This window comes from Apis dorsata, unplaced genomic scaffold (assembly GCF_000469605.1).
Source record: "Apis dorsata unplaced genomic scaffold, Apis dorsata 1.3 scaffold_223, whole genome shotgun sequence".
In the NCBI taxonomy this organism is placed as follows: domain Eukaryota; kingdom Metazoa; phylum Arthropoda; class Insecta; order Hymenoptera; family Apidae; genus Apis; species Apis dorsata.
In genome coordinates, this window is record NW_006263505.1 from 88,489 (window position 1) to 99,364 (window position 10,876).

The 10,876-nt window shown below is 22.4% G+C and overlaps 3 protein-coding genes across 10 annotated transcripts in view; 2 read left to right on the top strand and 1 right to left on the bottom strand.

Annotated features, from left to right (window-relative positions):
* LOC102670709 overlaps positions 1 to 3,820 on the top strand; it is a 4,747-nt gene extending 927 nt beyond the window's left edge. The window contains exons 2-7 of one of the 5 annotated variants that reach the window (XR_004150479.1): positions 236 to 323; positions 389 to 2,155; positions 2,220 to 2,405; positions 2,808 to 2,995; positions 3,333 to 3,442; positions 3,643 to 3,820. Coding sequence is in view for 4 of the 5 variants with exons in the window: in XM_031510368.1 (XP_031366228.1) it covers positions 261 to 323; positions 389 to 2,155; positions 2,220 to 2,405; positions 2,808 to 2,980; positions 3,333 to 3,442; positions 3,643 to 3,698 (2,355 nt within the window). In the remaining variant the exon portion in view is untranslated. Of the gene's footprint in view, positions 1 to 235; positions 324 to 388; positions 2,156 to 2,219; positions 2,406 to 2,807; positions 2,996 to 3,332; positions 3,443 to 3,642 lie in introns of those variants that run through there. The other 4 variants (XM_031510370.1, XM_031510368.1, XM_031510369.1 and 1 more) reach the window with 4 other exon arrangements.
* A 191-nt stretch (positions 3,821 to 4,011) lies between these two features.
* On the top strand, positions 4,012 to 9,103 carry LOC102675955 (ubiquitin conjugation factor E4 A). Of its 3 annotated transcripts, none has more exons than XM_006615437.2 (15): positions 4,012 to 4,768; positions 4,839 to 5,231; positions 5,316 to 5,642; positions 5,726 to 5,919; positions 5,981 to 6,091; positions 6,228 to 6,422; positions 6,519 to 6,636; positions 6,698 to 6,874; positions 6,963 to 7,108; positions 7,269 to 7,418; positions 7,555 to 7,798; positions 7,952 to 8,114; positions 8,219 to 8,423; positions 8,494 to 8,654; positions 8,748 to 9,103. In XM_006615437.2, exons 1-14 carry the CDS (start codon positions 4,205 to 4,207, stop codon positions 8,633 to 8,635), a joined length of 3,129 nt encoding a protein of 1,042 aa, XP_006615500.1. In that variant the 5' UTR covers positions 4,012 to 4,204; the 3' UTR covers positions 8,636 to 8,654; positions 8,748 to 9,103. The 3 variants fall into 3 exon arrangements, with proteins under 3 accessions (XP_006615500.1, XP_031366226.1, XP_006615501.1); XM_031510366.1 differs by having other exon boundaries at positions 5,738 to 5,919; XM_006615438.2 differs by having other exon boundaries at positions 4,205 to 4,768; positions 8,494 to 8,650.
* A 330-nt stretch (positions 9,104 to 9,433) lies between these two features.
* LOC102675823 (phosphoserine phosphatase) lies at positions 9,434 to 10,768 on the bottom strand. Of its 2 annotated transcripts, none has more exons than XM_006615436.1 (5): positions 10,471 to 10,768; positions 10,178 to 10,312; positions 9,931 to 10,076; positions 9,686 to 9,847; positions 9,434 to 9,601 (listed from the first exon to the last, which is right to left on the bottom strand). In XM_006615436.1, the coding sequence occupies exons 1-5, from the start codon at positions 10,608 to 10,610 to the stop codon at positions 9,513 to 9,515; spliced, it is 672 nt and encodes a 223-aa protein (XP_006615499.1). In that variant the 5' UTR covers positions 10,611 to 10,768; the 3' UTR covers positions 9,434 to 9,512. The 2 variants fall into 2 exon arrangements, with proteins under 2 accessions (XP_006615499.1, XP_031366231.1); XM_031510371.1 differs by having other exon boundaries at positions 9,456 to 9,614.
* Between the last annotated feature and the right edge of the window lie 108 nt (positions 10,769 to 10,876).

The following is a 10,876-nucleotide window of genomic DNA, read 5'->3' on the forward strand; positions in this document are numbered from 1 at the left end:
ATTAAATTAAAATTATTATTTATTTACTAATTTCTTTACATCTTTTGTATTTCTAATATTAAATACAATATTAAATAAATATATATATTTTTTTTAAATATATTTTTTTAATATATAATATGTAAAAAATATGTTTTTATTAATATGTAAAAAGATATTTTATTTTATTTTATCATAGTAAGTTTTTTTTATTAATATTTTTGTTCTTTAAATATAGATTTATTATCATTTTTAGCAGATCTATTTAAAAAGTTAAAAATATGGAAGGTCATTCATATGTTTCATGTATCAAGATTAATGGAATTCCTATTTTACCACCAATGGTATGCATATTAATTATTTTATTATTATTTAAAATTTATTTTATGATTGAATTTATTTTTTCCAGATAACTAAAGATATTAAGCGAGAATTATCTAATTATAAAGAAAGTGCAATAAATATAGAAAAAAAATTGATTATTTCGCGTATTAACAAGCAATGTAATAGTAATACCTATATAGAAAAAGTTCAAAAAGAATTGAAAGATATAAAATATAATTATAGTTCAAGAGAAAATTTGAATTCTTTTGAATATGATAATTTTAATGAAAATATTGTTACAGATGTAAGTGATGTTCCAATAGAAACATTCAAAAGTTCTAATGAAAATCTAGAAAAAACTTTACAGTATGATAAAGATTTAAACTTGAGATGTAAATCTGAAAATCAGATAAATTTAGTTCCTAGTACTGTTTCAAGATCAGAGTCAATAACTTCTAGTAATGATTCAAATACAACAACTTTAATAAAATCTACTACTACAGAAACAATATCAGAAATTTGGAAACCACAAGTGCCTAAAACATTAAATATAATTCCATTGACATTAAATAATGCTAATCTTAAAGAAAATGAATGTCAAGAAAATGATTTGGATAATTTAGGAGACACTCCTAAATTAGTACGTCAAGGTTCCTATGTGTTAGATACTCCAAGTCCTATATTGTTGGCACATATGCAAATGGAATTAGCTAGTTCAACTTGTGCTCCTTCTTCTGAATATGTTCCAACCTCCTGTACTAATGTGAATCGACGAAAAGAATGGAATGTTGCACAAGCTAAAGTTGAATGGGAATATGAAACTAAAAATAAGGAATCTGTTCCTATTGCAAACTTTTATTCTAATATTGAACATAAAATGTGTAAGTCTGTTTCTTTACAAACAAAGCCTGAATGTTCTTTAGCAACATATTCATCAACAAGATCAGCTGATTGTATTCAGACAATGTTAGCTAAAGAATATATTGATAAAAGTGATATACAAATTAATCAAGATAAAAAGCATACTATAGATAATAATAATGAAATGAGAAAAAAATTTCAAACATGGAATAAATGTAACAGCACTTTTAATTCATGTAAAATTGGAGGTTCTTTAGAAAATCTAAATGAGCAAAATAATATTTCTACATCTAATAACTTTATGGAGAAACTCTCAAGAAACACAGATAAAAATTCTATATCTAGATTAAAATCTATTGCATCTGATAAACTTTTAACAGTTTACAAAAAAGTACAAGAAATGCATAAAAAACAAATGGCTGAATTAATGTTTCGTCAACATAGAGAACAAACATTACTTCAAAAGGAATTTGAAAAGCAACAATTACTTTTATTGATTGAAATTAAAAAATCCTTTCCAGAAGTTTCAGTTTCTTTACTTTCTGAAAATATTTTATCTCCTGCTTTTAATCAAATTATTTCTAATGATAATAAGGTTTTTGAAAATAATGATAATATGCAAAATGTAAAAAAAGTAAAAAATAATTTAGAAGATAAAATAGAATATTCACAAGATCATATGAAAATGATTTCATGCCCATTAAATTATATATATCCTGAAATGAATTATGATAATGCTTCCTATTCTACTAAATATTCATGTATAGTTCAGTCATCAGAAACAGAACTATCCAATATTAATAATTCTATAAAAAAAATGAAAGAAAAAGATGTAGAGATACAGTCAAATGATATAAAAAATCATAAAGAAAAATTATTAGAAGAAACTGAAGATAGTAAACGTTCAAACGTTAGTCGAGAATTATTTCCTTTAGATAGTAAGACTACCCATGTACCAATCCCTGATAGGACAATATATGAAACTAAACATGTAAGAAATTAGTGTTTTATATTTTTATTTTCTTAATAGCAATAAATTTATTTTAATGTTACAGATAAAAGCAGCAAATGTAATAAATGCATATACAAGAGGATATTTAGTACGTAGAATGATGCAAACTGAACGTGTAATTGCTTTAAAAAATACATATAAAGAAGCTTTACATTGCATGCTTAAACTTCATGTTGATGCACCTCTTAATCGTTCAGAATTTAATTTTTTACATCGTCTTCAATTACAGGTAATATTGATAATAATTTATAAAAAAATATTAATATCTTTTATAATAAAAAATTTATCTGTTAAACTTTTATTTTCTTTTTATTAAAAATTAATTCTTATGTTGTACATATTTGATTTATGAAAATTTAAAAAAATTTAAAAATAATATAAATTTTCTTTGTATCAATTAATTTTATAATAATTAGCCAATAATAACATGAAATAAAGCAGACAATTTCTATTTAAAATCTTACATTATTTTAATAATAAAAGATATTTTATTAATAAAATTTATCTTTTCAATATTATTAATAATATTATCAATAAATGGAATGATTATTGATTATTGATTATATTATAAAATATGAAATTTAAAAAAATATTTATTAAATATTTATTAGAATTTTTTGATTTATAAAAGTGCGATGCAGCTTCTATGAATATAGTGGAATTATTTGCCCAAAATCCACAGAAAAGAATGCAAGTAATAGCTCAAGATCGTGAAATTAAACAAACTCGCATAGAGCGTCCTACATCTGCAAGATCGTATTCATTTGCAACTCAGCGGACTCTAGCCAGGAAAAAATTGAAGGAGTATGACTCTGCATAGTAAAATTTACATTTTTTTTACAGAAATTCCAATGAATTTTTATAATGTAGAATGTTATGTTATTGAAACAAAATAAATTATTTCATTATTTGCTATTACATATTTGTATTAAATTTAATATTATGACTTTATTGATAAATTAGTTATATCAAATTTACAATTGGAAAATATCAAGTATACTTTATATTCTCAATAATTAGATAACATTTATTTAACAAATTCTGAAATCATATTTTCATTGCACAGTTTTTCATTTTTATATTGTAATAATGTTATCATATTTTTTAATATATTTACATATTTTAATTTATTTATTGTTTCTTTCTTTATTATTAGGATGGAAGAATATCAACCAACTTCGTTTGTTCGTTCATGTTTGTCTAGATCTAGATGTCAAACTTGGACTTCAGATATTAAAGAAAGACTTATTTCTTCAAACATTTTGTGTAAGTTATAATATTAATTACTATAATTAACTTGAAAATTATACACAAGTATATGTACCTGTTTAATTAACTATTATATTTATAATATTTATAATATAATAGTTATTATATTATAATATAATATAATAGTTATTAAATTATATTATAATATAATAACTATTATATTATATATAGTAATTAATAACTTATATAACTTATAGATCAAAGTATTAAAAGAAGTACTAGTGCCGGAACTGTACGAAAACCATGGCGGTAAATTATAAAAAATATATAGTGCCTTTTATTATTGACTTAGTATATATATATGTACATTTTGTTATATGTAAACAAATCCACTTTGTGCCTGAATTTTGTAATAAATTTGTTTCATATAAAATAGTGATTTTTATTTGCATAAATCACTTATATAATAAAGAAATTTTAACATTGATTTGATGATTTATTTTTGATTTGAAAAATTTAAAAAAAAAAGAAATAAAAAATAATAACATTCAATTTATTTTATAGTTCGATAATAAAAATAACGATATAAATGATAATTCATAGAAATTCAATTTATCCATCACTTTTGCGCATGCGTACTCTAGCGCATGCGTATATATGCACGTTGTGTGACGGAACGAATACAGGGTAGTGTGCAGTAACCAGGAGAATATTTTACTTTATTTTGTGATACATTTAAGTTGAAAATTAAATCATAATAATTTATTTTTAGATTAATTATGTTTACAACAATTGTGATTGAGTTTTAACGAAAAAACCATGTGCGATAATGTAAACAACAATCCATTTGCTGGATTGTTTTCAACTATCAACGATGCCGTATCATTCTCGTCTCAAAATCAAACTATTATTAACGAAAATAATAAAGTTAATCATGTTGCACAACTAGAGGATAAAAACATTGATAATATTACGGGAACCATAAATTTTCAAGATTCCAAAGATTCTAAAATCGATAATCAGGTTAACTGCCTTCTTGGTGATATACTTGGTATAACATTACATGGAATTGAAGCAAATGAACATCAAAAACGTAGATTGATTTTCGTTAATGTTGATTCAATCGAACAAGCAGTTTTTGAACGATTAATGTTATCTGATTTAGAATCCAAATTAATACCCATTGAAAATTCTCAACAAATTTTTACTGATTCTCATACAATAGAAAAACAAGTAATACCTTATTTGTTTGAAAGTTATTGTCGATTACAAAAATATCACAATAAACCAGAATTTTCTAATATTCTTTATAAAATAAATCAAATTATATTGCAAAATACAAGTGTTGCATTACAGGAACCAGAATTATTTGAAGAACAAAAGGTATGTGTATTTAACAAAGTCAATTATGATAAATTTAAAGAATGCAATTTAATTCTTTTAATTTTTATAGATTCACAATCAATTTATTGCACTATGTATGGATGGAACTGAACTCAAATCAGAATTTTTATCATTTATTAATGGTATTGTATTGGAATTACAAACAGAAAATGAGAAAAATGCTACAGATGCAATAGCTGTATCTTTTAATCCTATTCTTGATATAATTTATAAAGAGGCAGCACAAAGTAATCTTGTTCTTTTTCGTCAATATTGGTTTACTATATTAAATCTTTTTTCTTCAATAGAACCTTTAGCTAAATTATTAATTAATCATAGTACTCCTAAAAATAGTCAAGGTCGAGCATATGCAGATACATTATTAGGTGCACTTTTTAGTTTAAGTTGTTTACCAAAAACAATAGAAGAACCATTTTACTTTTTTGAAAAACCATTGCAATTAGTAAGTAAGCTATAAAAAAAATGAATAAAATTATTTATAAAATTTATTTATAAAAGTATTGATTTAATATTTTTTTTTTTTAAGACTTCAGCTACTGTTGAGGGAAATATTTGGACAGTCTTAGATGCATTAAATGAATCATTACAAAAAGTTTTTCATTTATTATTAAAGTGTTCATCAGAAGTTCGTCATTTAACTTTACAATGGATAGGCAATTGTCTTCATTCTAATGCAAATAGAGGAAAAATTTGGAATGCTCAAAATGATGTGAGTTTTAGCTCAATGTTATGTGTCTCTGATGGTTTTATGTTAAATTTAGGAAATGTGCTATTGCGTCTTTGTCAACCATTTTGCATTAAACAAAATGATTCCAAAGTGCCTAAAATTGATCCAACATATTGTGCTGCAGATGTAAGTTAATTTATTATATTATGAATTATTTAAGATTATTTATTAAATTTTAAATAATATAATATTTTATAAAAATTGTTTAGGTTAATGATCAGAATGAATATATAAATTCAATTATACATTTAAAAGGAATGACCTCAGAAACTTGTTTGATACCAACATCAGAAGGTGGCGCTAGACCAGTAGCAAAGACATTTGGATTTACTACAGAATGCTTTTTTTTAACTCATAGAGCATTAGATCTTGGATATAGAGTAGTATTAGACAAACTTTTAAGGTTTGTAAATCTTTTTATTTGTGTTTAATTAAAATTTATAATAAAAATTAAAAATTTGTAGAACAAATCAAGATTTAGTAAGAATACAGAGAGTATATCAGGATGCTCAAAATGGTGGAAGATCAGAAGTATTTGAAATGATAACTCAACGTATGGAAGAAGAAATGACCAAGTATATATTTTTGAATCATAAAAATAAAAAAAATATTTTTCTTTTTTCTATATAAATATTATCAAAAAAAATTTATATAGTATATAAATTTATATAGTTTACATATTTATTACATAATTTATATTTTGAATTTTAGATATTTATCTCTAAGAGCAAGTCTTTTAGTACCAGAAATGTTAAAACTTCTAGCAAAATTTCATGCAACAACAGCATTTTGGTTAGTACAAGTATATTTGAATGAAGTTGGAGAAAATGAACAAAATGATTACATTCCAAAAGAATGTAAAGTAGTAACATTTCCTCTACCAGAAACTGTTCCAGATACTTTAAGGTATCTTTAAGTATTTTTTTTTTTTTTTTCTAAGCTATAATAATAATTATAGCTTATAATAATTTTTAATATTTAATATTATTATTTAACATATAGATGCATTCCTGAATTCGTGGTAGAAAATACCATTCGATTTTTGTATTTATTACGCCGTTTAAATCCAAATATTTTTGAAGAACAAGGATCAGCTTTTCTTACACCTGTACTTACAGAGGTAAGCTAATAATAATATAATATTAAAAAATAAAATTTAATAAAATAATATATTATATCAGATAATAGTATTAATGGAATCTCAACAACGTTTATATAATCCTCATTTACGTGCTCGTCTGGCAGAAGGTTTAGAAGCTCTTTTACCTACAAGCGATGAAACTATGAGCCCTGTAACACCAAGTTTAGGGACATTCCATAGAGAACAATTATTTATTACACATCCATATAGACAATATGTATGTAATTATCAAAACTCATAAAATAGAATTTTTTTTTTTTTTATATACATAAAAAATCTTATTTTTTTATATATTATGTATTTAGATTGTTCCGAATTTACTTAAAGTATTTGTAAGCATTGAAATGACTGGACAAAGCGTACAATTTGAACAAAAATTTAATTATCGACGACCAATGTATGTTGTTATGGAATACTTATGGAAACTGCCAGAACATCGTAATAATTTTATGTAAGTAAAGAATAAAGATAATATACTGTTATTATTACTGATTCATTATTTTTTTTATATTTTATAAAAAAAAATAATTTGCCAATTCCAATATATTAAATAATATTTTATAATAATTTATTTAAAATATAATTTAATATTTTAAAGTTCTATTTTAAAGTTCTTTAGCTGAAGAAGCAGAAACTAATATGGAAGCAGCTCAACCTCCGTTATTTTTGCGTTTTATAAATCTTTTGATGAATGATGCAGTTTTTTTATTAGATGAAGCACTTTCAAGCATGGCTCAATTAAAACAATTGATTCAAGCAAGGTATATATAATTTACTTAATAATATTAATAGATAATTCTAATTTTTAAGTTTTTATAAATTTTATATTTGATAAATAAAATTAATAAATTATATATATCATAAATAAAATTAATGAAAAATAATTTCAATTAAAAGGGAAAGTGGAGAATGGAATAAACTACCACAACATGAACGTGATCAACAAGCTCATTATCTTTTACATCTTGGAATGATAGCTCGATTTGATAATATATTAGGTAGAAAAACTATATATACATTAAAAATGTTAACTACAGAAATAAAATCCATCTTTTGTCATCCAACAATGGTGGATCGTATTGCTTCAATGCTTAATTATTTATTGCTTCAATTGGTTGGACCAAACAAAAAAAATCTTAAGGTAGAAATCATAATTAAAAATTATGATTTTATAATAATATAATAATATTTATAATAATATTTAATGTAATATATATTTAAATTATATAATTTTAAAATTTATGTAAATAAATTTATAATAAAGTATTTTAATATAAAATTTTAATTTTTTTAGGTCAATGGTCAAAAAGAATATGCTTTCAATCCAGCAAATTTAGTATTAAATATATGCGAAATTTATATAAATCTTAGTCAAAATGAATCTTTTACGCTTGCTGTTTCGCAAGATGGTCGTTCATATAGTTCAGAACTTTTCAAATTAGCTGATAATGTTCTTGGTAAGTATTTATATTTTTATATCTGGAAAGTATCAAATATATAAAATAATATTACAATTCATATATAATTTTTATGATTATGATATATTTATGATATATTTTAGTTCGTATCGGTGGCGTGGGTATATTAGGCGATTTAGATCAATTTGCAAAAAATGTAGAAGCAGCTGCAAGTCATAAAAAAGAAGAAGATGAAATTTTAATTGATGCTCCTGATGAGTTTCTTGATCCAATTATGTCTACATTAATGACAGATCCTGTCATTCTTCCATCATCAAAGATAACTATAGATCGCCAAACTATCGCAAGGTTAAAATTTTTGTTTATTCAAACCATTTTTATGTAAAATATGTATGATTATATTACTAATACTATTTAGGCATTTATTAAGCGATCAAACTGATCCCTTTAATCGATCTCCTCTTACTATGGATATGGTAAAATCAAATATTGAACTTCAACATAGAGTACAAGAATGGATTCAACAAAAGAAGCAAGAAAAAACGAGAAATTGCCATTGATCAAAGAATAAAAAAGTTGGTAAACTAAAATATATGATTTAAAATATACAATTATATTCAAATTTACTTCTTTATGAATTTTTTAATGAAAACTGGATTTTTATGATTTCAGATAATAAATATAACAAAATATGATCAATGGTAAATTCAGAGTTTTACATTATTTGTTAAAATTTCATAATTATTTCATAATTTACAGAGTGGTATATATTTTTCTATACAAATCCTTATAGATATGTACAGCTATCTATTATTGTCTATAATTATCATCATTCTATAGAGAATTCTGATATTGCATTTTGTAGAAAGAATTGTTCTACAATAGTGTATGTAATAATGTAATCGTACAGAAAAATATTGTTATTATTGTATAATAAGTGTAAAAAGTATTCGTTATAAAAATTCTTATGCATAACTTAAATGAAGTAAGTGTTACAAATGAATTAATAAAGTTAATTTCTACCATAATTAAAATAGTCCCAAATTTCATAAATACATAATGTCCAAATTTAATTTTAATTTTTTAATTGTGAACATATCTAGGTATTCAATAATAAAAATTATGAGCAGCATTATATTATGAGTAAATGTCTTTTATATTTTCTTCCAAAAAGTTTTTTTGTATTTTTTTTCATAAATATTTTACATTAATTTTTCTATAAACATTATTTATTTTATTAATGTATTTTTATGATAATTATTGTTTTAAGTAATAATTTTAACTTTAGCTATATACAGTATTTAAAAAATTAAAAATAGTATTAATAAAAAAAATTGATAAAATAATAATTCATTGTATCATTAAAAAATGTTTAATTCATATTCAATAATAATTGTTACAATTTTTCAAATATTGTAATGTTTACAAAAAATCTATTTATAAAATAGTGATAAGTTCATTAAAATCAGTAATATACCATAATGATTGCTGTTTGACATTTTCTCTAATTACATTTCCTCCATATCCTGTGTAATAAAATTGATATTATAATTAAACATGATATTAAAAGTTGAATGAAATGAAATAAATTAAATTGAGATACGATATACCTATAAATAAATCTACTATTGAAGTAGTTTCTAAATCTGTTGATCCATCACCAATATGAACAATAGTTTTAAGTTTTTTTTTATTCTTAAGATACTTAATTACTTTTACTTTCCCACCATTTTCTGCAGTAGGTTGATTTTCATCAAATCCTGCATATTCTCCTATAAATAAATTCATAAAGAAACATAAAAATGAAATATATATATATATAATTAATTTTATATCAAAGTAAATAAACAATAACCTGTGTAATAGAATTTAAGTTTATTTGCAAAAATATTCTCTAATGGAATATTAAGTGATGTGGCAATTGGTGCAATTAAAGAATGAAATCCACCAGATATAAAAAATATTTGCTTTTTATGATTTTGTAGTGTTGTTATCAAAGTTCTGAAATTTTCATAAATAATTTTAAAAGAAATAATTTTACTAATTTATTTATGAAAATTTCTTGTCATATTCAATTCATTTCAATTCATATTTTTTCCTACTTAATTCCAGGTGAAAGTTTTATTGGACGAGAAGCCAAAAATTGTTTTATTTGCATAAGATTTGGTTTTATAATATTCAATCTTTCCTCTAAGGATTGTCGAAATGTCATGTCTCCTTGCATGGCTCGATTTGTTCTAAAATCATTTTTATTTATTGAAATCAATTATTCCATATGATATATGAATTATATGAATGAACAAAAATAATGGAAAAAAAATGTTAAATTTTAGAATAACAAAAAAAAAAAAAAATAAATAAATAGATATGATAAAATAAAAAAGAAAAAACTTACAACGAAATAACATCATTTTCTTTTCCACAAAACTTTGCTAGTTCATCAATTCCTTCTTCTTGTATGACGGTCGAATCAACATCAAAAGTTATCGCATCTGCATTTTTCCATATAGATCTTAATTCGTTTAAATTTGCCATTTATTTTGTGCAATATAAAATAATTATTAAAATTATAAATTTTTTCGTATTAAACGCAGATAATAATTAAACTTTTTTTTATCTTTATAAACTGTAACATTAAACAAAAGATATATAATAACTAATGTATGCACTTATATATATATATATATATATATAAATAATTTACTATAGTAGAGCAATATTGATCATTAATCATAAGAAATTTTTATTTATATTTATTTTGCGATCTTATTAATAAATAATATATTATTTAAAAAATTTAC